The following is a 24,824-nucleotide window of genomic DNA, read 5'->3' as shown; positions in this document are numbered from 1 at the left end:
TTCTGCAAGTCAAACTGTTGAAATTCCAAGTCTGCAAACACACCCAGAGTCACAATTGCCCGAATAGCTCGTTACACAGACGCATCTCTCAGCCAATGCTTCTATATTACAAAATATATCTAATCAGGACGATTGATCCGAGCGTTTCGGCACCAGCTGGAAAGACACTATTTGCTGTCACGTCAACTGATGTGACAAGCCTCCTAAATAAGTCACAACCTCGAAACAGTGGGAATCTCCCCTTGATTCACCTAAAAGCAGAAAGATGAGTAATGCAAACGACGAATTAGACTCTCCACTAGTCGGGAAGTGGCCGCTGCATGGACCGCAGAGCCTCAGGACGGGCCGCCTACCTGCACTCCTCCGCCTCCGTGTTCTCCGGGTCGCGGAGCCAGCTCCCCTGGCTCCATGTCGACAACATGTCCTCCCCGACCTCCCGGGTACTCGCGAAAGGGCCAGGCGTTGATCCACCGCCGACCTCAGAAGCTGTCACCGCCAATGCGCCAAGCCCCAATTCCCGTCCTTCTCCACTCACGCCCACGGCTCCGCCTCGCCCCACGTGACACTTCGCTCCGTTCGGGCAACCGCCCGGTCCTGCCGCACGGTGTCGGGGTTCGCTCCGAAAGACAAATTGCCAGCGAGAGGGTTTCTGGGACTCTTCAAATGCGTAACTGGATGTGAACCAGTTACACAATTAAGATTTTGCTTCCTGAACGCTCTTGGGGGAGGGGGGGGGTACTTTATGGATTTTGGACTGATCATGAAAACCACCTTAAAAAATTCCTATCACTACCGTTTTTTAGATATAACCAATTTTTGTGATTTCCTGTCATATTTTAAGATATTTCAAGCATATGAAGTGCAGCATATTGATTTTTTTTTCATTGGTACTTGGATTTCTTCCCACTGAAGTAAAAACGCAATGCTGGTGAAACTCAGCAAGTCAAACAGCAAAGATGACCAACATTTCAGGATTGATAAAGGGCTCAAGCCCAAAATGTTGAACCTTTATCTTTGCTACATAAAGTACACTGTTTGACCTGCTGATTTTCTCCAGCACTGTGTTTTTACTTCAACCATAGTGTCTCCAGAATGGAGGACCATCGCCTTCCCAAGATCGTGTTATATGGCGAGCTCTCCACTGGCCACCGAGACAGAGGTGCACCAAAGAAGAGGTACAAGGACTGCTTAAAGAAATCTCTTGGTGCCTGCCACATTGACCACCTCCAGTGGGCTGATATCGCCTCCAACCGTGCATCTTGGCGCCTCACAGTTTGGCGGGCAGCAACCTCCTTTGAAGAAGACTGCAGAACCCACCTCACTGACAAAAGACAAAGGAGGAAAAACCCAACACCCAACCCCAACCCACCAATTTTCCCTTGCAACCGCTGCAACCGTGCCTGCCTGTCCCGTATCGGACTTGTCACCAACGAGCCTGCAGCAGACGTGGACATACCCCTTCATAAATCTTCGTCCGCGAAGCCAAGCCAAACGAAAGGAAGTGTCTGCAGACTTCTGTCTTTTATTTCTTCCCTGCTGATCTTGGTGCATTCGGTAATGAACATGGTGAAAGGTTTCAACAGGACATTGCGACTACTTAAAAACAATATCAGGGTGATACACTATCAATAATAACAAAAAGCTGGAGTTGCAGGATGATAGGCTTTCAATGCCATAAAACTTGGACCATGCTCCTGTCCTGGCTTGATCCCAGGACTCGTACTGAGGGATGGAGTGGAGTCACAGAGGGAAGGCTGGCCAGCCATACATATGGGCCATACATATACACAGTGTCAGTAACCAAGTAACAGTATACACCTGTGTATCACCACATTCACCCCTCTTTTAAAAGAAAATACTGGGGTGGAAAAGTTCAAGGTCCATCATAAGTTCAGCCAGTCCAGTGGTCTTCTGTTCCTTGTGGACTGTCATAGTGCTGACTATGGTGCAGCTGTTGGTTCCAGGTCGGGAGGGAGTATGTCAGCAATTGGTGTAACTTGGAGCGGGGGGTGGGCAAATGGTGCGGGAATCAGGGTGGAGTGGTGGGGATCAGCCGTGGTGGTCATAGCAGCTGGTGCCTAGGTTGGGGAAGGATGCCCAGGTGCAGGAGTCAGTGGATGTGGGAGTTGGTAGCGGGTCAGTAGTGGTGTCGGGATTTACTGCGCAGGCCAGGTCCCGTTCAGAAACTGTGTCCTCACATCCATCCGAGTATGCCACATCGGCATACTGGGGGTTGGCGTGGAGGAGGAGGACCTTCTCGACCAGTGGGCTGGTCTTGTGGCCCCGTACATACCTTCTGAGCAGGACTGGTCCCGGGGAACGTTCGCCAGGATGTTAGCGTTGTCCCTGATACTGATTTCTAGGGAAGGAAAACAGTCTTTCTTGAGGCGCAGCATTGTTGGTGGTACACAGGAGGGATCTAATTGCGTGAAGGGTATTGGGGAGGACTTTCTCCCACTGGGAGATGGTAGGATCCTGGACTTCAAAACTAGGAGGACTGCCTTCCATACTGTGGCATTCTCCCAATTAAACATGCTAAATTCAATAAAAGTTAATGTTTCTCCAACTTCCTACATGATATAACAAATCTGAAATTATCTTTGTGTTTAGCTTGAAGTTGTCTATAATGGGTCTCAAATTTTTTTTCAGGAAGCAAACTTTTTGAAAAAAAATTGTTGTCCAGTGTTATTATAGCAGAAAGTGCTGAGGATTTTCAGCAAGTCAAAAAGACAGTTTCAGTAAAATGTTCAGTCACATCCTATGTGGAACATAAGAATGGGAGCATTTTGCCATATTTTGATCTGTACCTCCTCTCATTTGACAGCAATTGCTCCATAATTCTTGATATCCCCAGCAAACAAAAATCAATCTCTAGCAAAGAACTGAATCAGAATCAGGTTTATTGTCATGAACACGTGTCCCGAAATCTGTTGTTTTGCGGCAGCAGGATTGTGCATTACAGGTGCAAAATTGCAATATATTACCATTCCATATTTAAAGAAATAGATCATTAGTGCAACAAAAAGTGAGGTAGTTTCTATAGGTTCTTTGCCCATTCAGAAATCTGATAGCAGAGAGGAAGAAGCTTTTTCTTGTATTGTTGAGTGTTTGTCTTCAATCTCCTGTTCCTGATGAGAGCAGTGAGAAAGGGCACAGCCTTGGTGGTGAGGGTCCTTGATGACAGAGACTGCTTTCTTGAGACACTGCCTCTTAAAGATGTCCTTAACGAAGTGAAGACTAATGCCCATGCTGGTGCTAGCTGAGTTTATAACCCTCTGTAGCCTTTTCCTGTCCTGCGCATTGGCACCTTCATACCAGGCAGTGATGCATCCAATCAGAATGCTCTCCATGTTTACCTGTTGCAACTTGCTGGAGGAACTCAACAAGTCAGAGAGCATCAATCAATGTTTTGGGTTTTGGACCCCTTTTAACAAACCTGAAATGTTGACTGACCATTTTTACCCATGTATGCTGTCTGATTTGCCAAGTTCCAAGAGCAAATCTTTGCTCAAGATTCCAGCATTTGCGGCCTCTGTGTTTCTCTATCTATCTCTAATTCTTTAGGCAGAAAAGTTGTGTTCGTTACTCTGATTCTGATTCTGCAAGAAAGCCCACCTGGGAAGGGAAATGTTTTAGCTTTCATTGCACAGAGAGATCAGTGGTAGGAAAGTTTTTAGAAGGAATTGTGAGAAAGGATTTGTTTGCATTAGGAAACCCAAGAACCAATTAGGGATAGTCAGTATGGCTTGGCATAGGAAATGATGCCTCATAACTTTACTTTTTCTGAGGTCGATTGGTTAGATATCTGTCATGATAGTGTTGCTAGATTGATAAATGTTCGTTATGCAATGGTTAATTATAATTTTTTACATCAATTGTATTTAACACCTGAAAAGTTTTTAAAAATATGGTTTTAGTGAATCAGATTCTTGTTTTAGATGTGGTAATTCGGTTGGAACTTTTTTTCATGCTGTCTGGTTATATGTACATATACAATCTTTTTGGAAAACAATTCAATTGTTTTTGGAACATTTATATAAGATCAAAATACCTCTGGATCCGACAATATTTTTGTTGGGTGAGTTGAATCCTTTGAAAGATTTGGGATTGCTTTTGTGTATTTAGCTTTATCTGTTGCAAAAAAATGTATAGCAAGTACATGGAAAAATGCTAATGTGATTGATATTAATAGATGGTATAATGAGATGAAAACTTGTTTGGTAATGGAAAAAATCACGTGTTTTACATGATAATTATTCTTTTTTTTAATAAGTGATCTTTATATTTAGAATATTTACATTTAGATTTACCTTGATTAGATTTTAGTAAATATATTTCAGTTTTTTTTTTCTTTTTTGGCTCTCCTAAAGAGAGTTGGCTGAGGGGGTGGGGGTTTCTTTTTCTTTTCTTTTGTTCTATAAATTTTTTTATCATTCATAATATGTACTTTTTTTATTGTATGTAATAACTTTGTTGAACGAATAAATAATGTTATGAAAAAAAAAGAAATGATGCCTCACAAATTTGATAGAGTTTTTTTTAAGAAGGACCAAGAGGACTGGATGAGGGCAGGGCAGTAGATATTGTCAACATGGACTTTGGCAAGTTCCAGCATGGTAGGCTGACCCTGAACATTACAGCAAATAGGATCCTGGGTGAGCTGGGTAATTGGATACAAAATTGGCTTGGTGGAACTGATAAGAGGCAACAGGTTATTTTCCAGATTTGATCATTGTGACCAGAGATGTGGCACAGAGATCAGTGCTGAATGCTTTGTTGTTTAATAATGGTTTGAATGAGAAAGTATAATAAATTATAAATTTTAATTTTAAATTTAGACATTCTGCACGGTAACAGGCCATTTTGCCCCATGAGTCTGTACCACCCAATTAACCTACATCCCTAGTACATTTCAATTGGTGGGAGGAAACCAAAGCCTCTGGGGAAAACCCAAGCAGACACAGGGAGAGGATACAAACTCCTTATAGACAGCATGGGATTCGAATCCCGGTCCTGATCGCTGATGATGTAAAGGCATTATGCTAACTGCTACACCAACCATGTCACCCCTTTGCAAGGTGACACCAATATTAATGTTATTGAGAACAGTGAGAAGGCAAACTAAGGTTACAACATTCTTGTCTTCGTCAGTCAGGTCACTACGTGATGAAAAATGTGCATTACAGTCTAGTATGGCGATACTAATACCCCTGAATGTAAAGCCGTGCAAAAGGTAGTGGATACAGCCCAGGGCATCACAGGTAAAACCCTCCCCACCATCAAGAACATCTTAAGCGAATACTGCCTTCCGAGAGCAGCACCAATCATCCACACCACCCAGCACATGCTCCATTGAGGTCTAGCTGCCACAAGACTGGGACCATCAGGTTCAGGAACAGCTACTACCCCTCCACCATCAGACTCTTCAACAATAAACTCAATCAGGGACTCAAATGACTTTTACTTTTGCACCTTATGATTTTTTTTCTGCTCTCTGTATTGCACACTGTTTACATTTATTTGTTTGCAAGTCTAGATGTGCAGTTTTTTTTGCACTACCAAAAGTAGTGGTCATTCTGCTTCACCCACAGAAAGAGGAATCTCAGGGTTGTATGTGATCATTGTGAAGTCACGTATGCTCTCTGACAATAAATCAGAAGCGTTTCAAACACATGTAAACAAATAAAGAAATGTAAACTGACTGTGCAATAGAGAGAGAGAGAAATAAAATCAATAAAATGCAAAAGAGTCCTTAAATGAGTCTCTGACTGAGTTTGTTGTTGAGAAGTCTGATGGTGGAAGGGTTTCTGAATCTGGTGGCCCCCATTCTTGCGGCACCTGTACCTTTCCGCTACATGTTTCAAGTACAGTATTTTGCTACTATTTCAGAGCATCTACATTAATTTCCTGTGTTATGTGGACTACTCATTTAGTTTAAGAAACTTTTTTTTCTGGAAACGATGAAAGGGCTCAAACCCGAAACATTGGTTTATCTTTGCTCTACAGAGTACACTGCTCGACCTACAAAGTTTTTAACTCGTCCGAAGAGCTCCGTCGACTCGCGTCGCTCTCCTCGAGCTCCACCACGGCGCCGCACAGGGTCACCTCTTCAGGCACCACGCAGGGGGAGGTGGCGTGATGAGGTCAGCAGCGCACGTCGACGGGTCAGAGCGATCAGATCCAAAAGCACCAATGGTGGCGCGCGTCTCCGGTGCGTCAGGTTGCGTGGGGAGTTCGGCAGAACAGGTCGGCCCGGTGGTGATGGTCGGTGTTGAACGGAGTGAGGTTGTGATGGGGAAAGCGAGACCTGACAAATTAGACATGTCCTTGGGTAGGTTGTGGGGGGTAGGTGGGTGGGGGGGATTGCACTTCGTTTATTTTGCGTTCATTTTGACTTGAACTTGAAGAGAGGAAACTTGGTGGATGTGCTAAATCAAGATCTTGGCCTGGCCAGTTTTCGGATACGGGGACAACACAGGGAACACTAATGGCAGAGTGAAGGCAAATGTGCCTGGCTGCGTACGTGTGGATTAAATTGGCTGGTCTTAAATATTAATTTAGTTTTCTTCCGAGTGACAACTTCCAATTTAAATAATGGTTATTCAAAACAAGGCAGTATGTTACAAAGTGTAACTCGTTTAAAAATGATAAATGAACCATTTCAACTATTTGGAATTTTAAAATTTGGCTTCATTTGAAATGTGAAGAGTAAAACTTTTTCTTTGCCCTCTCGTTTCCCCTCTGACCTTTCTCCCATCACTACAATAGTTTGGCGGGCAGCAACCTCCTTTGAAGAAGACCCGCAGAGCCCACCTCACTGACAAAAGGCAAAGGAGGAAAAACCCAACCCCAACCCACCAATTTTCCCCTGTAACCGTGTCTGCCTGTCCCGCATCGGACTTGTCAGCCACAAACGAGCCTGCAGCTGACGTGGACATTTACCCCCTCCATAAATCTTCGTCCGCGAAGCCAAGCCAAAGAAGACAATAGAAATTTTGCTTTCTATCTATGTTCCTACCTTGAGGAAGGGCTCAAGCCTGAAACGTTGGTCATGTATCTTTCTACATAAGGTACACTATTCGACTGGCAGAGTTGCTCCAGCATTGTCTTTTTACTCCAACCACAGTGTCTGCAGGCTCGAGAACGAGAGGACAGGGGATAAGGGTGTAAGGTGAAATTTTTTTTGTAAGGGGGGGGAGCATTCAGGAGAACTTCACTCAGCAGATGGTAAGAGTGTGGAACTAGCTTCTAGCTGAAGTTGTGGATTTGAGTTCAATTTCAACATGTAAGAGAAATTTGGATGGTGTCAGATGGAAACAATTAAATGTTGCAGTCATAGTCAAAGAGTTTTTGTAGCATAGAAGCAGGCCCTTCAGCCCATTTGTTCTCCTAAGCAATTCCATTTGCCTGCTTTTTGGCTCATATCCTTCTGAATCTTTCTATCCATTTCCCAATCTTAATTTTTTTTTCAGGATTGCTATCGTACCTGCCTCTGCCACTTTGGCAGTTTGCTTGAAATACCCACCACTCTCTGAATGAAGGTTGTCCCTTAGATCCCTTTTAAATCTCTTCTCCTCTCACCTTAAATCCCTGCCCTCTAATTTTGAGCTCTGTTATGTGCGGGAAGAAATAGAATTTCTAGCTTTTGCTCAAAATTTCTAGCTTTTGCTAGAAATGGAGTGATGTCTTTAGGCTCCACTGCAAAAGGAAGTGGACACAGCCCAGGACATCACAGGTAAAACCCTCCCCACCGTTGAGAGCATGTACAGGAAGTCCTGCCATTGGAGACAGGAATCATCAAGGACCCACACCACCCAGCACATGCTCTGCTACCATCAGGAAAGAGGTATAGGTGCCATAAGACTCGCACCACCAGGTTCAGGAGTGGCTGCTACCCTTTCACCATCAGACTCTTCAACCATAAACTCAATCAGGGACCTAGTTAAGAACTCTTACTTTTTGCTTTTTAATGACTTTTTTTCCCTCTCTGTAGTGCCCAGTCAGTTTGTTTACATTTTTTTATTTGTTTATATGTATACAGTGTGTTCAGTTTTTTTGCTTTACCAGTAAGTGGTAATTCTGCCTCACCCACAGGAAAAATAATCTGGCAGATGTATGAAGAAAACTTGAGTTTCAGATGCCACTATAATTTGTTTTTAATATCTTTGAATAAATAAGCCTTTAACTATTGATTGCATATTTTGTACCACAGATGATATAATTAAAATGAATAAAAAGCAATATAATATGAAGAGATCTGGATCACGTAAAGGAAAGCAGATGTTCAATCAATATTCCTATTCCACAATGCATCTGAAGCGATCAAGCAGTTGGCATGGAATCCCACAACGATCTGGTGAGTTTAGAACTTGTAGAATTGCATTCTCTTGGGGCAATCTTTGATCATAAAGCACTTTCTCTGTACATTAAGATTGCTGGAGCAAAATCAGAGATGTCATTTGATATCAAGGTATAAATCCTTTAGTGCTCTTGAATTGATCGACTAAATTTGTGTTTTAGTTTCATTTCTCTTTTGATTGCAATTTTTTTATAATTGTGCTCTGGAAAATTAAGAGATTTTTAAGCACCAGCCTTTCAAAAATCACGATAAATTTTTAAAAAAGATTTATGACAAATTATTTCAAATCTTTCACTGTATGTGAACCTAAGGCTCACTGGTTGAATATGGCCCATGATCCAAATTTATCCAGCTGCAACCCAATGCAAAAGTACTATGTGCACCCGCCCGCCGATACAAGTAGTGCAAAACAAAAAGTCAAATTCTCGGCGCCAGAGTCGCATCGAGTTGGAGTCTGTTTGTTGGTACATATGTGAGCAACTGTTTTCAAAAATGTACACCAAGAGCCACTTGAGAACAAATATGACTAATTCCCATTTAGATGATGTCTTGCTATTGGCATCAACAACTATTTCACCCAATATCAATGTGCTTTCAAACAAAATTAAGTTCCCCACTGATTGAGCTGCTGTCTATTTTGGGGTTAGCTCTTTTGTTTTCATTGTGACCAAGTTTTCTCCTTTTTGACTTTTATTGTCATTTTAATGACTATCTCATGATTTTTGGTGCATTTCCAGATTTGAAGAGCCTTCCCTGATCTGAAATGCATCATCTTAGTTTTTTTGGAAGGAATATAGTTGATCTCATTGTTTGAAAAATGATCATTTCATTGTGCATTATATACTCGAGCAGACAATTGAAAACTTAAATAGCATAATGTCTGTATTTCAGTATCTATTTCATTTGTGGTAGCATCAGTACAGCCCGCCATTCAACCACTGATCACCATCTGGCCCATGCATAGTAAAAGGTTGCCCGCCCCTGTCATAGAATTATAGGAACTGGAATGTTTTCAGGCTTTAATTTCTAATTAATGACTGCTAATCTTTGACAGACCAGATGTAAAGATTCAAAGTTTATTAGAGGTAGGGAGTATTTGTAAGATAAAATTCCTCTAAACTATCAGGCATTGTTGGAAACAGCTCAGGGCCATTCTTTGAGGATAAAATCTGGATTGGCTACAATGCCACTCATGAACAAACCCTGCAAATTATTTTGTGGAATACAGCCACTGGTTTTGTGAGTATCAACAGCTCTGCATTTTTTTTTAATTACTTTCACCTTAAACGTTTTGGCTTATTGTTTTTGAAGTAACATCCTTTAATCTAGAATGAAAAGACCAAGATGAAAAAGAACCAGTTAATTTGTTATCCTTGTAAATTCTAACTGTATTTTCTCCATTATTTTACCAAAATAATCAAATTCTCCCTGTACCCCTCCCTTTCTCTCTCTTCCCCTCCCCCCCCCCCTCCCCAAATTTGTGCAATATAACCCATGGTTTATTTTCTGGCAGAATTTCTGCAATATTGATTAAATTGCCTTTCCCACTTTCTCAATCAAAATCTGCCTGCAACATGAGGTGCCCATTTTGTGACTCTATTCAAATCTAAGCTCCAGCGCCCCCATTCCAATATTTCTGTTGCAGACATTTTAAAAACTGACCAACTTTTGATTTCTGTGATTCACAGGCTATGGGCATCACCAGTACGATGAGCATTTAAATGTCTAACAATTGCCCCCTCAGCTTAAGAGTAATGAGAGTTTATTGTCGTATGCGTAGTGTGATGTACAGATGTAGAAGTTTGTTTATAGGATAGCTACAAATATCAATTATAAGAAAAGCAGCATAGGTTTTACTCGAGAACAGGCTGGGAGAGAAAATAATTTTTAGGCTAGCAAACTTTTCAGACAGGGATCGATTTTCATTTTTGCCCACCAGGCTCCAGAACCCTTGATGCCTTCCTTGATCTCTTTAACATAGTAGTGCTAACTGACTACTGATATAGTCAACGAGCTGACAAAAGGCAGTCCATTCATAAATCAGTTTCCAGCCAAACGCAGCTGATTGAGTTTACTTATCAAACGTGATGTGAATTGTCAAAAACTATAGTAAGCATTCAGTAACCTTAACAGCACCAGCCCAGTCCCAGTTCTGCAGCACCGAGGTAGCCTTCCTGCAACCCAGGTGTGATTACTGGCGCAAAAGTGCTGTAAGCACCTATTAAATTGCAGGGGCATCTACCCATTAAATCGCAAACCTGGTCTTGCCGGATGCTGGCTGCACACACCAATTACTGACGTCACAGGAATAAGTGGGTCGGCCATTTTAGTTTCCAAATAGCCTGTGGATGCGACCTAGGTATGTTTAACTGGGCTCCCTGACTACCTCTGAGGTAGGTCAGGGGCCCGGTTGGATTGCAATGGGGTTGATCCAGAGAGACCCCTTCTAACTGCCGCATAACTGGGCTGCTAACCGGGCAAATTGCACGGATAACCCCATTTTACTTGACAGTTTGAAAGGGCCTATTGTTTCTGCCCAGAAGTTTCACCCACTATTGTTAACAATGATTTAAGATTAGGGTGAAACAAGCCATTGCATTTGTTAATTAAAAATCAGTAAGCAGGAAGGCAGAGAATGGATGTCGATGTGTACTGGGAGAAACTCTTCCTGACTTCTGTTAATTTCTGTATACAAGAAGGCTATCTCCTAAATATTACTTGTTTATGAGAATAAGTGATTGACATCAACCCATTTCCCTGTATTTATAAAGGAGATACGCAAGATATAAAACATAAACTTGTAACAATGAGTTCAAAGAAATGTTATCTAATTTGTATGCAGGAAAATCCCTTAAATGTTGTAGATTCTGATTGAGTTTTTTGATTTGACCCATCAGTATTAGTGAGGTGACCTTGACTACCCACCACTAAATACTGCTCATTTCCGCCAGCATGACTAGAATAAGTTCTGTGTGTATGCCTGTTTGGCAGCAGCAAGTAGTGTGCATTAAATTACAACAACCTGCTAAGGCAGAAAAGTGGATAAATGTAAAAGGATAGAAAGATTGCAGTTTTTCTTTAGCCTGGTAACAGGCCATTTTGGCCCGTGAGTCCGTGCCACCCAATTAACCTTATATCCCCTGATAATGATAAATGGTTACTGCTCAGGAAGGTTCTTGTTGGTTTCAGAGAGATATTTGTTGCTTGTTGGACACACACAAACTGATTTCCTTCAATCAGTCACTTCATTGTCTTGCTGAAGAAACTTGCCCCATTATGGGTTTTCCCAAATGATAACCTCTTCTTCCAGGTCACCACAGAGTTCCTCTTGTTTCCCTTATTTCAGGAGAAATACTCCAGCCGGCCATTTCCTCTTGTAAGGACTAGAGTTCATCAGACTGAACTCAGAACTCGTAACCTGTCTTCAAAATAGGATTTTCACAAGCTTGCCAGCACAAAAGCCACTGTAGAACTCTCCTCCTCTCCTCCTCTCCTCCTCTCCTCCTCTCCTCCTCTCCTCCTCTCCTCCTCTCCTCCTCTCCTCCTCTCCTCCTCTCCTCCTCTCCTCCTCTCCTCCTCTCCTCCTCTCCTCCTCTCCTCCTCTCCTCCTCGCCTTGTAAAAACTGAAACCCTTCCCAAGATGCCAAACCCAATCTTTGAAAAATCTTATCAGCACTTGAGCCTGCACTTTTCCATTTGCACCTGCTTTGGAAATTCTTTCCAAAGCAGTTCCATTGTTTTTTGGAAAGTCAACCAGAGCCTCAATGTCGAGCTTCAGCAAAGCTCTTGCATTTTAAATACGATGTCTTTTTTGAAGTGTTACTAAATCCCCCCACAATCTGTTTCTTTTAAAGACCTATTTATCCATAACCATAATAATATGGCCTGTAACAGTGCAAATAGATTTTTTGTTTTGTTTGATGGTCCCGGAATAGTTAATGGGAAGGAGCTGATGAATCTTTAAGGCCTTTGCTCTTGAGCTAGTGGTGTGTATTTAACCTGTTCATTTCTCTGCAGTAAAGAGAACTGCACCACAGTCAACAAAGGAGAAGAAACCAAAAAGTTACTTAAACATACTTATTGTATGTTTAACAGACAGCCTTCCATTAATGGTAGTGCCTTAGTGCCTTAGGATTGTATTCGCTCGAGTTCAGAAGAATGAGAGGAGATCTTATAGAAACATTTAGGATTATGAAGGGTAAGGATAGGATAGATGTAGGAAGGTTTTTTGAGCTGGCCGGGGAAACTAAAACGAGAGTCTCAAGATTCGGAGGAGTAGATTTAGGACAGAGATGAGGAAAAATAGTTTTTCCCAGAGAGTAGTGAATGTTTGGAATTCTCTAACCAGGGAAGTGGTTGAGGCTGCCTCATTAAACATATTTAAAATTCGGTTAGATAAATATTTACATGATAGAGGAATTGGGGGATATGGGGAGAAGGCAGGTAGGTGGAGTTAGGTCATAAATTAGATCAGCCATGATCGTATTGAATGAGGGAGCAGGCTCGATGGGCCATTTTTGGCCTACTCCTGTTCCTACTTCCTATGTTCCTATGTAATCCATGTGAGAAGACAGAACCCTTATTGCACAGCCTTTCACCTTAAATATCCTTTCCCTCAATTGATCAAAGACCTTGAGCCTGCAGTAAAACCTGTGGCCTACTAGGCAACAGTGATCTTTGACTTTGTATATTCCCAAGATCTAGGCAGCTCATAATTGGCAACTTAAAGTTCTGGAAAGATGCTACCAATGTTGTCTCTAGCTCTCCTGTCACTAGAAGAATAAACAAACCAACGCCCTTTCCAGGCCAACAGCCCCAACATTGATAACCAAACTATGATTTGTTAGGCAGATCATGTAATTTGCATGCCTGATGTCATGCTTTCAAAGCAGCCTCACTTCTCTGAATTGCCTCACAACGAGATTGCCTGGTGAAATAAGAAAAAGATTGAAAAGTTGTGCACGATGCCTTGATACAACATTTACATCGACTTGAGGTCTGTGAACACAAAGAAGTCGTAAAAGAGCATACAGGATGATGTTTAACATGTCTTTCATGCATTGAGAGACACAAACTCTGAAGAGAGAGGGAGAATGTTACCTTATAAATATCTATTAACTCACCCCATCAGGCAGCACTTGCTGTAGCAATTGATGTTTGTGATCATACACCATCATGTTGAAATAACGAGACCACACCTGAAGTTGTCAGCCAGCGAAAAGTGTTTATTACAGTGTTATCAGGCTTGATATAGACACACATGTGACCTGGTGTCGTGACATCTTAAGTGCTAACGACCTCATGACGTAGCTACGTTGAGTAGGCCAAGGCTTCTCAATAGACCTACAGGTGTTACTGAGTCACTATGCCTCGTGGTTGTAGTGGCTGGTTGCCAGTAGATAGGAGGTTGTTGTGTCTAGCTGTCACAAGACAGGAGCTGTTAGCGCTGGTTCTGCCCACTGCCTCCAAGTGTATCGCTGCACAGCTCCCCCCAGAACCAGCAGTAAGCAACCAACTGGCTTAGCGGATCTGAATTAGTGCGGTCGTTCCACCATAGAACTGAGCAGGGAGAGTGAAACTGACTTGCCATTTGTGGCACACTTCTGGAGCATCGTGTATGAAGGCTACTGGGGGAGGAAGTGATATGTACCATACACCCTAACAGGGCTCAATCAAGTAGAAAGCTGCAAACAATTATTGACAATGCAAATAAATACAGTAGGAATCATGTGAGACACTTAATATATGCAAAAGGTAATCACGGACAGTTGCAAAAAGTCACAGTTGATTACTGATAATTACAGTTAAGGCACATGAGAAATCCAGAACAGAATCAAACATTTGAGGCATTACCAAAACTGAAAGTCCATACTGTAAGTAGGTTGTTGGTAATTGTGAGAGTCTATAGTACCAATCTTAAAGTCTGGTGGGAAAGAGTTAACTGGAAAATCAAGTAGCAGCTAAAGTCTGCAATGACACACAGGAGCTGATAGGTGGCGACCTGCAGAGCAACTATCTGTTGCTGCTGAATGTCTGTAGTATCATACAGGAGTTGACAGGTGGTGCTGTGCTGAGCGACTGTCCATTGCCGCTGAAAGTTTGCTAGCTGGCTGCTGAGCCAATAAGCTGTGCTATGCTGAGCAGTAGTGCACTGGGACTGAAAAACCTGTACTGTCTGCCTGGTCAACAGGAAAAGGCCTCAGTAGCATCAGCGACTGGCAATGTTGTGAGTGGTGCTGCGCTGGCACTTAAAAGCCTATACTGTCTGGTTGGCAGGAAAATGTCACAGTGGCATCAGCGACAGGCAGATTTTTTATGCTTTCTTCTTTGGCTTGGCTTCGCGGACGAAGATTTATGGAGGGGGTAAAAAGTCCATGTCAGCTGCAGGCTCGTTTGTGGCTGACAAGTCCGATGCGGGACAGGCAGACACGATTGCAGCGGTTGCAGGGGAAAATTGGTTGGTTGGGGTTGGGTGTTGGGTTTTTCCTCCTTTGCCTTTTGTCAGTGAGGTGGGCTCTGCGGTCTTCTTCAAAGGAGGTTGCTGCCCGCCAAACTGTGAGGCGCCAAGATGCACGGTTTGAGGCGTTATCAGCCCACTGGCGGTGGTCAATGTGGCAGGCACCAAGAGATTTCTTTAGGCAGTCCTTGTACCTTTTCTTTGGTGCACCTCTGTCACGGTGGCCAGTGGAGAGCTCGCCATATAACATGATCTTGGGAAGGCGATGGTCCTCCATTCTGGAGACGTGACCCATCCAGCGCAGCTGGATCTTCAGCAGCATGGACTCGATGCTGTCGACCTCTGCCATCTCGAGTACTTCGACGTTAGGGATGTAAGCGCTCCAATGGATGTTGAGGATGGAGCGGAGACATCGCTGGTGGAAGCGTTCTAGGAGCCGTAGGTGGTGCCGGTAGAGGACCCATGATTCGGAGCCGAACAGGAGTGTGGGTATGACAACGGCTCTGTATACGCTTATCTTTGTGAGGTTTTTCAGTTGGTTGTTTTTCCAGACTCTTTTGTGTAGTCTTCCAAAGGCGCTATTTGCCTTGGCGAGTCTGTTGTCTATCTCATTGTCGATCCTTGCATCTGATGAAATGGTGCAGCCGAGATAGGTAAACTGGTTGACCGTTTTGAGTTTTGTGTGCCCGATGGAGATGTGGGGGGGCTGGTAGTCATGGTGGGGAGCTGGCTGATGGAGGACCTCAGTTTTCTTCAGGCTGACTTCCAGGCCAAACATTTTGGCAGTTTTCGCAAAGCAGGACGTCAAGCGCTGAAGAGCTGGCTCTGAATGGGCAACTAAAGCGGCATCGTCTGCAAAGAGTAGTTCACGGACAAGTTTCTCTTGTGTCTTGGTGTGAGCTTGCAGGCGCCTCAGATTGAAGAGACTGCCATCCGTGCGGTACCGGATGTAAACAGCGTCTTCATTGTTGGGGTCTTTCATGGCTTGGTTCAGCATCATGCTGAAGAAGATTGAAAAGAGGGTTGGTGCGAGAACACAGCCTTGCTTCACGCCATTGTTAATGGAGAAGGGTTAATACCTGTCTCACGGAATCTTCCACTGAGGGTCGCGTGATCTTGCCTCTGGGGAGTAAGTGGTTGTCCCCCAGATCATAGGCTTCTTCTCTAGAGGAGGAGTTGATAGTTGTTCTCTGGTCGAGTGGTCTTCCTTGGGGGAGACTAGTGAAACCTGGAGGATGTTCCCTCTAGTCACAGCTGCTGAGATGCAAACCTCCTGAAGTTTGAACAGGCAAGTTTTAAATGTCTTTGCTGCCAGCTGCAGACAACTTGCTGATAAACAACCACTTCAGTGGTAATAGAGTGCAGGGTGCGGTAACATTCCCGAAAAATTGAGGCTCTACTGATGTGCTGTGTTGAGCAAAAATATGCAGCCTTTTGACGTCTGAGGACAGTTTAAAATATTGCTGATAAGTGTTTCCCTGACCTTGCAACTCATTGGCCAGACTTGTTGCGCAATTCAAGAGGCACACAAGACATCAGTTTGGCCTACTCCAAGTCACCGAAGTGAGTGAATAGGTTGTAAAACAGTCTTTCAAACATCCAAACAGTTACTTCCTACCACATCCCTTTCTGTTCATTCACTCGACCATGGAAGGAAGAGAGACTGGCCTCCTGGTTATTTATTTGCTGACCTGTGATGTGGCACTGATTAATTTGCAGTCATTCATAGCTACGGTCGACTGGAGCAGTGTGAAAGTAGGTTCAGCTGGGTCAGGTAGTCCATCATTCGTTTCTGGCTCATTGGAGCATTACTGCAAGCAAGTGATTCGAGCTTGGGCTTGCAGAGTGTCTGTCAAGCGTGTCCGTTATTTATTGTCAGCTCGTTGGAGCGTTGCTGTAGCAAATTAATTTGAGCTTGGCTGTTGAGTGTGCCCATTATTTACAGCTGGCTCGTTGGCACGTTGCCATTGAGCATGTCCGTTGATGGTCTAGCTACTGGCTAAACCCGTCGGGGTCACCAATGTGGTGGATGATGTTTGTGCTTCTACGCCATCAGTGTTGAAATAATGAGACCACACCTGAAGTTGTCAGCCAGCGAAGAGAAAAGCGTTTATTACAGTGTTATCAGGCTTGATATAGACACACAACTTGTGACCTGGTGTCATGACATCTGATGACCTCATGATGTAGCTATGTTGAGTAGGCCAAGGCTTCTTAGTAGACCTTCGTGGCTAGTTTCCAGAAGATAGGAGGCTGTTGTGTCCAGCTGTCAAAAGACAGGAGGTGTTTCTGCCCACTCCCTCCAAGCGTACCGCTACACTGCATAATTTTTGGAAATGTCTGTACTTCCCACATTGGTCTCATTAGTCATCACAAAATCCACAAAAGTGATGTCATCCTTGATCTAGTGGGGCTCCCCTTGAGACCATAAACTGTAGGAGGAGCAGAATTATCCAAAATAAATATTGCTTTAAATTATTTCCCATTGTACATTTGTCCACTATACCAGGCTACAGTTAATGTATTCTGGTTTGGGGATTCAAGGGAAGTGAGGCTTGTATTCATTCACAAATTTCAAAGTTCCAATTTATTGTTTGACTACATGCATGACATCACATACAACCCTGCGATTCCTTTTTCTGTGGGCCAGGCAGAATTTCACTTGTCACAGCTTAAGCTGCAAGAAATCTGATGCTTAATCGGTTTTTATGTGATATTAATTATTCCTTTGTGATCTGTATCCTTTGTGATATTTGATAAAAATATATTATTAATGGATAGAAATAACTACTTCTTTTTCCCCTCCAATTCAAACTATTGCAGGAAAAGCTGTGAATAGGCAGATACCAGTAGGTCGGAGAAAAGTTTCTGGACCATGGAGGAGAAGATTTCAGGGTTTGATAACTGGTCTGGCAGCAAGAAAGGCTTTGATGCTGCAGAAGTCTATAAGCACACCAAACAGATCATCCTTAAGTTACAAGGTAACTTGTGTTGGATTTTATTTCTTTGTATTTATTATTTTGCATTGATTTGTTTTGGAGACAGTTTAGCAATGTTCAATTTTTTGGATAGATTGTGCCTGTTCATTAAAATTCATTGAAATAATCAATATGCTCTACATACTTATTTCAGGGATGAAGCAACAGCCTCTGAATATTTTTTTTTAAACTGGTGCCTTTTCAAATTTGCTGTAGATATCATGTCTTCAACTTTTGGAACAAATACTACCAATATCAAGGCTATTCACCAAGAAACATTTTATCTTCCATATTTGTTTGATGCAAGCTCTTCCAACCAGAAGTGACAATTATTGAACAAAATAACCAAGTACTGGTTAATGTTTAGTTGCCAAATGATATCTTACACAAAAATGAATAATCATATAAACCATTATAAAATTTGTAGGTGTTTCAGGTATTTAATTTGAATGTTGAAAATATCGTATTATTTTCATTTCCTGAAGCATTTGATACCTTGTTGTATAATGAATGCGCAGATGAGAGGAACCTTGTCTTTGTCTATTCACATACCCACACAGGGTTACCCCAAGATCAAACATGGTCATCACCTCTTTCTCATCTAATTTCTGGCTTTTGCAATATAATTCAAGAACACATTCTTTTTTAAAAGTTTACAATTGACATGAAGTACTCCCTTGTCACATCTTTGCTTTTCCACGGTCTCAAATGTATCCATTTGCTTAACTGACACAAAAGACTTGAGGATTACATGTTTCTTTCAACTAAATATTGGGAATGTGAATTGCTTTTTTTCGCTACTGACTTTGTCACTCCCTGAAAATGAAATATCTTGAAAATTGTTGACCTCAGACCTACACATGATGAAGAGGTCTTCTACCATTGCTGGCAATCCATAGTCTACCTCGCCTGCAAACGAAAACCAAGTCCATGCTCGTTACCGTTTATAGACATGACTATTCTGATCTATTTCTGCCCACCTGTCCTCAATATAGCATTGTTAAAATTATTTTTTCTCTTTTACACTTTCCAATTCACTTCTTGCCTCTGTGTTTGCAATTCTACCCTATATCCTGGTAAAGGTATGTCGTAGTTTTAAGTCCGTACTCTACATTGTCATCCTCTGAGTTTTGGATCTTCACTCTCCACAGTTTTAATCACTTTATCTTTGAAGGTTATTGGTTCAGTTGTCAAGCCTATAAGATCTCAAATTCCCTCCTTGAACATTTTCACCATTCTGCTCCATTTTTCTTTAAAACCTGCCACTTTATTAAGTATTTGGTCATTTGTCTTGTTCTCTGCCAGAGAAGCAGATTATTTTTGTCTTGCAATTTGCATTGGTGGTCTTTTGTAATATGTGAATTCCTGTGAGTTTTAAATTCCTTGTAATTTATATCTGAGCTGAGATATGGCAGATTATCTAACTGAAGTAGACCTAATCAAACTCTCCATTCTTTTCAACGTTCATTATCTGGACGTAGCCATGATCATTTGAGTGTCGATCAGGATACTATTGCCAGTTGTGAATTATTTAACTTTCACTGTAGTATTTCTGCCACTAATAGTGCAGTTCCTTTTGTATGGAATACTTGGTCCAGTGACTTAATTACTTCATCTTTGTCCAGATAAATTCAGCATTTTGTGATATTAAAATTGAGATAAAAAGATTAGCATATTGAAGTGTAATGAAAGATATTGCCACAAGCTTCAAAAAAATTAAAATGCATAAATGAGTGCATCTTAAACTTAAAAGTTTACAACATTGATTGTAAAGCAAAAATTTAGATTTAATCAATTGTGGTAAATTCAATTTAAAAAGAAAGTCAATATTGTTAACATTATAGTATGTAATTCGAGTAAAAGGAATCTGATTACATTTGTCTCCTCCCTTTCCCTCTCCCGTCCTGTATTTGGTGTTGATTTCTTCTAAATTATTTCAGCAGGCTGGATGGAGATCTCCACTCCTGAGAAGTTCGTCAGTTTTTGGGCAGAATGATGGACAGCAAAGATTCATGTCATTAAAGAATTCATTGCCGTTAAAGAGGTTAGCAAAAGAATGAATCTGCTAGAATTTGGTGGGGAATTTGTGAGAATAGAGTTGGGGATGAAATCTGTATTCATTGTTGTGTTGAAATTATTTTGTATTCATCATCTTCTAAATAAATTTCTTCTTCCCCATTGCTTTATATTTTCAGGAATTTCATTCATACCAGTTTTTCCAGGATTCCTGCACAAACACAGAAAAATAAAGAAGTACGACATGCAACTTTTCTTTTCAAAAGAGGCCTAAAGGTATGGAGGAGTCTTCCAAAGAAAATTTGAAAATCCTATCATTTAATTTTCATAAATAGATATTTATTATCTGCATTCAATAAGAGTAGAGTTTAAATGTGGTCCAAATAAAAGCCTGCAGCATAGAATGAAAGGGGTTTTGCATGAGCTTATCACTTTCTTTAGAACACTGCTGCTTCCTTCTGAAAGAAAATTTTACATCCAAGATATAGATTCCAAAGTTGACCCTTAACTTCCCTTGCTTGTCAAAGGGCAGTAGGCAACATTTATTGATTGCAGCTCTTTTGTTTATTATCTTCCTTCAAAGCATTGTTAATCTGTACAAATAGCTTGAAATTAAAAACTTGTGCTTTTTCATTTTTAAGTTGCCACCTTAAAACCCTTAATGTATGATTTCAAAATATTCTGTATAACCAAAAATATTTGCGTATCACATTTTATTTCCTTGTAATTTTCATTCCCTGATGATGTTTACTGGAGCTGCATTTTATCTCTGTAGTGTAAGGTAAAACATCATGAGATGGGAATGTGTAAGGAGTTACCCTGTACAGGGCTGTAACAAGATGTGAATGCATCCTTGTACTTACAAGATAAGAGAGACATTGATGGATTGAGAGGCAGGAAGCTAGCAGGGAAAGGATAGCAACAGTTTTAGTCATTGGACAAGTAATGATATGATGATGTTCTAAGCACGTATCCAAGGGTATAAAAAATCACCATTTTGCTGATAACGGCAGAATGCATTCTCCGACTAACATGGTTAGTTGCAAGTGTTACAATCCGGTAATAAAGAACAAAGAACCCTGATTTCGACTCAGTCTGGTGTTTGTCTCACTCATTCATGAACAAAGCAGACCTAACAGTAGGTAACTGTATATCTTTTGCTACCTTTTTAACCATATAGTGCTATAAATCTGGATTTTATGATTCATTTGAACTTTTTTCTTTTAGTTGGTAGATAGTAACAAGCATTCAGAACCATGTGTAATTATATCACTTTTTTCCTCATGTTTTGGGCAAATTGTGATGCACATGTCTCAACTTTTATCCAGAATTCCAAAAATGAGCAAACTCCAAAAACTGGCACTTTTTTCATATATGACATTACACATGAGTAACGTTAATTTCCCGTAATAAATTTTCAATTTTCAGAGGGAGGGCAGTCCCTGTCATTCCCCCTTCCCCCCCACCAAGCCATGGGCGTCCTCTCTTACCTTTGGTAGAAAGGTGACTCCTGACCCCCCCAGCACCCAGTGGGAGAAAAGCAGGGGCTGACAGAGCAGTTTCAGCTGCATGGGGAATTATGGGTAACAAAGATTGCCATTGCTATTGCTCCCGCATTGAGCCTTTGCCGCTATCTGGTTTGGTGCTCTGTAAACTCTGGCCAAGACACCACTGCACCTCTGCTGCAATGTTGGGAGTGAGATGGGGTGGTGCAATGGACGGCGCTGCCGGGTTGTGCCTGAGGGCTGGCCCGACGAGTTGATGGAGCGCTTGAAAGCCACTGGCGCTTGGCTCCAATGGCCCAACGGCCTGCTCCTCCTGCAGCTCTGCACCTTGTGCCCGTCCTTTTGCCTCGCTTAGCCGTCGGCTCAGAGCAGCCAACGCTAGCTGCCTTTTTGGCCAAACTCCCAGGCCACTCTGTCGCCTCCAACCACCACCTGACTGATACACTGGTCAAGAGCCTCCTGTATGGTGCACGTTGGACCACTGCTCAGTCCGATCACACCCACTCAGTTCAGCCAGCATCATCCCTCCCACTCCCACACTTGGCCCAGCCAGCGCCCCACCTGCACTTGACCCAGCCAATAACCAACCTCTCCCAGTGCTCAGCCTGGCCTCGGGTGCAAAATAGTCTTCCACTGGCCCCGGGGGGTGGGGAGGGGGTGGGAGAGGAGATTGGGATGGAGGGTGGGAGCTAGGTGTGAGACATTCGCTAAAGGGCCCGAAATCAGAATGATTCCAAATCCAGTGTCCAGTCCAGATGATTCTGGATAAAAGGTTAGGCACTGGTCCCATCTGTGTCACTGGTAGCAGTAGTTTAGTACATCTTGTAATTGAAAACTTTTCAAACCAATTCTGGTAATTAATTATATTTACTTGGTAAATATTTAAAGTTATATAAAATGTTATAAATTAGAATATTCACAAATGGTCAAGTCATATTTGTTACTGAGCTCGATTCACTCTGTGATAATGATGACTGGTTACGTGTAGAACAAAGGAATTTGTAAGGTAATTTCAGAAGCTGAAAGAATCAAGAACCTTTATTTACTTGTGGTGTGTAGCCATGGGATGACTGGAAAGTTATCTGTTCACTTTGCAGCATTTTGACACTTTTGTGTCTCATTTTCTTTTTCGTATTAACTATAGTTACTTCCACACTCCTTTAAATTATGAATTTAGCTTACCTGAGGTCCAAGTTCCATGGAGCAAATATATTATGAATTCAAAAAGTAATGTGTTCCTTTCACTTCAGCACTCAGTGTTTTGCACTGAGGACCAGAGTTTTGTGAGGATGAATTTCTGCACTCATGTAACAATAAGTTTGCCTTGACTTCAAAAAATGTGTTTTGGGATACGCCTGTATATAGAATTTTTTATCTCATGCGAAATGGAGAAGGAAAGATGTTGATAAAATGGAAATCAGTTAACAATATGAAAATCTCTGGAAAAATCTATTGTAAATCTACTTTTAAATGCAGGTGCATATGCAGACTGAGCAGTGTGTCAAAGGAACAATAGAGAAACCAAAACAACAGTGAGTATAAACATGGAAGATTATGTTAAATCTTTCAACCATTAAAACTATCTTGCACATTTAAATGTGTCAGCTTAAGGATGCTTAACTGACACACATTTAACTTGACTCTACTTCAAAAGCATTGCATCTTTGTAAAAATCACAAGATTATACTTCATGGATCAATATAGAAATTACTATTGATTGTGTTCAGTTTTTAAATCGAATTGGTGCTCACAAATTTAATAAGCTTTGGGTTAGCTTATCTATCCCAAATGATAGTAAAACCTAAGCTGTATTTTACTCTGGTTACAAATTTTCCAATTTGTTCTTAGTTGACACAAACCTACAGACTTTAGTGTTTTTGATCTAAATTTGGGACCAAAATAATGCCATGGCTTATGCAAGCAAGGTTAATAGCTGTTGCTTAATCAGATTGAAAAATATTTTATGAGCATTAAGGAATCTGAACTGGCAAGTCTTTATTAAAATATTCAAAGTGAAAGGGCAAAAGAAAATTTTATGCACCAGTTATTTATAATTACCATACTGTTACATTTCTTTTTAGAACAGGTGCTTAGCTAAATATCATATTTTGGGTGCACCTGCCCTAATCCAGTCTAGTCTGTCTTCCCTTGAAAAAGTTTTGATGCACATTGTCATTAGAATTATTTAAATGTGTGAATGATCATTTTACTACATTGTGCATTGAAACACACTTTCTTCCCCCCCCCCCCCCCCCAAGCTCTCTAATGGAATATTAATGTACTTTAGACTGGTACATGAGATGATTAGCTTTTGCCACAACTTGCCAAGAAAGACAATCTCCAAAAAGAGAGACTAACTCCAAAAAGAGAGACTAACTCTTTTGCCAAATCCCTAACCAAGTATATCCAGGGCATCATCAATGGACAACAGAACACAAAACAGATCAGAAGCTGGGTATCTTATGGTGAGTGATGTGTATCATGTCAGCCCAAGCCTTCACAGTGTAATGAAGAATAATATCTACTTGGAGGAGTGCATGTCCAGCTATGCTGAAAAAATTGGGCATCATTCAAAACTAAGCAGCCCACATGACAGTCCAGCCCAAAATTATAAAAATATCTTACCTGTTGTTGTACCTTGGCTGCTTTGTAGGCCATCTACCAAACAATCCAGAGTTACATAGGCTATAATGATAGTACCCTCCCCTACAAAAAAACTTAGTGACTTTTCCACTAAAAAGAATGATGCTGCAATTATCTACAAACATTTATCAGCTGCAAGTCTCCCTCCAAGTGGTCACAGGAACTAAATCTTGGAATTCTCAACCCAAGGTAATATGATTGCCAGAACTACAATAGTTCAAGAATATCGCACACTAGGAGTCACGTGATGGAGTAGTGGCCGGTAGGGTAAAACCAGCCCTCTCCAGAAAAGAAGAAAATAAGTGAAGAAAAGACAAAGTTCAATAAATACAAAATATAAGAAATAAAAGATAAAGTTGTAGAGAAGAGAAAGAAAATGGCACCTAAGAAAGAAAAAGTAAAAACAATGGGGGGATAAAAAGAAAAGACGCCAGAAAAGAAAGGAGAAGGCCTTACCTGCAGGAAGGAACAGGGAGCCGAGGTGGCGAAGAGCGCCCGATCTCAGAGGTTGGTGACGGCCCCGCGGAGTCAAGACCCCCCCCGATCGGTGATCTGCAAAATTGGCTCTCTGAGCCAAACAAAAGTGCCCAATCTAAGGAGAAGGAAAACTTCGACAGGAGGGGGGCTCAGCCGAGGAACGGGCAACCACAGCGCGACCGACTGAGGGATGCCCGACACCAGGGCTCTCAGTTGGAAGAAGAGGAAAGCGGCAGGAGAGAAAGAAAGTCGACGGGGTGAAAGGAAAGAAGATCAGCAGCAGGAGGCTCAACAGATGATCAGCTCAGAAGAAGAGGACCAACGGCAATAGGTCGAGCAAGAAGAGGCCTGACAAAGTGAGACCAGCGTCTCATCAGGAAAATCAGAAG

General features: G+C 41.8%; 2 protein-coding genes across 5 annotated transcripts in view; one reads left to right on the top strand and one right to left on the bottom strand.

Moving 5' to 3' along the window:
* The window catches only part of rubcn (rubicon autophagy regulator), a 118,148-nt gene that overhangs the window by 68,437 nt on the left and 24,887 nt on the right, over positions 1-24,824 (bottom strand). The window contains exon 1 of one of the 4 annotated variants that reach the window (XM_069897172.1): positions 354-593. The exons of 1 other annotated variant lie outside the window; for it this stretch is intronic. In XM_069897172.1, coding sequence (XP_069753273.1) covers positions 354-421 — 68 coding nt within the window. In that variant the 5' untranslated portion in view covers positions 422-593. Of the gene's footprint in view, positions 1-353; positions 594-24,824 lie in introns of those variants that run through there. 2 more of the 4 variants (XM_069897170.1, XM_069897168.1) reach the window with 2 other exon arrangements.
* Positions 6,184-24,824, top strand: part of LOC138742583 (UAP56-interacting factor-like) — a 32,332-nt gene continuing 13,691 nt past the window's right edge. The window contains exons 1-6 of the mRNA XM_069897192.1: positions 6,184-6,331; positions 8,213-8,356; positions 17,640-17,797; positions 19,735-19,838; positions 19,990-20,086; positions 22,792-22,847. Of these exons, the coding sequence (XP_069753293.1) occupies positions 6,193-6,331; positions 8,213-8,356; positions 17,640-17,797; positions 19,735-19,838; positions 19,990-20,086; positions 22,792-22,847 (698 nt within the window). The 5' untranslated portion in view covers positions 6,184-6,192. The remainder of the gene's footprint in view (positions 6,332-8,212; positions 8,357-17,639; positions 17,798-19,734; positions 19,839-19,989; positions 20,087-22,791; positions 22,848-24,824) is intronic.

This window comes from Narcine bancroftii, chromosome 9 (assembly GCF_036971445.1).
Source record: "Narcine bancroftii isolate sNarBan1 chromosome 9, sNarBan1.hap1, whole genome shotgun sequence".
Lineage (NCBI taxonomy): Eukaryota > Metazoa > Chordata > Chondrichthyes > Torpediniformes > Narcinidae > Narcine > Narcine bancroftii.
The sequence above is the reverse complement of the archived record's forward strand: the minus strand, read 5'-3'. Positions and strand labels throughout refer to the sequence as shown.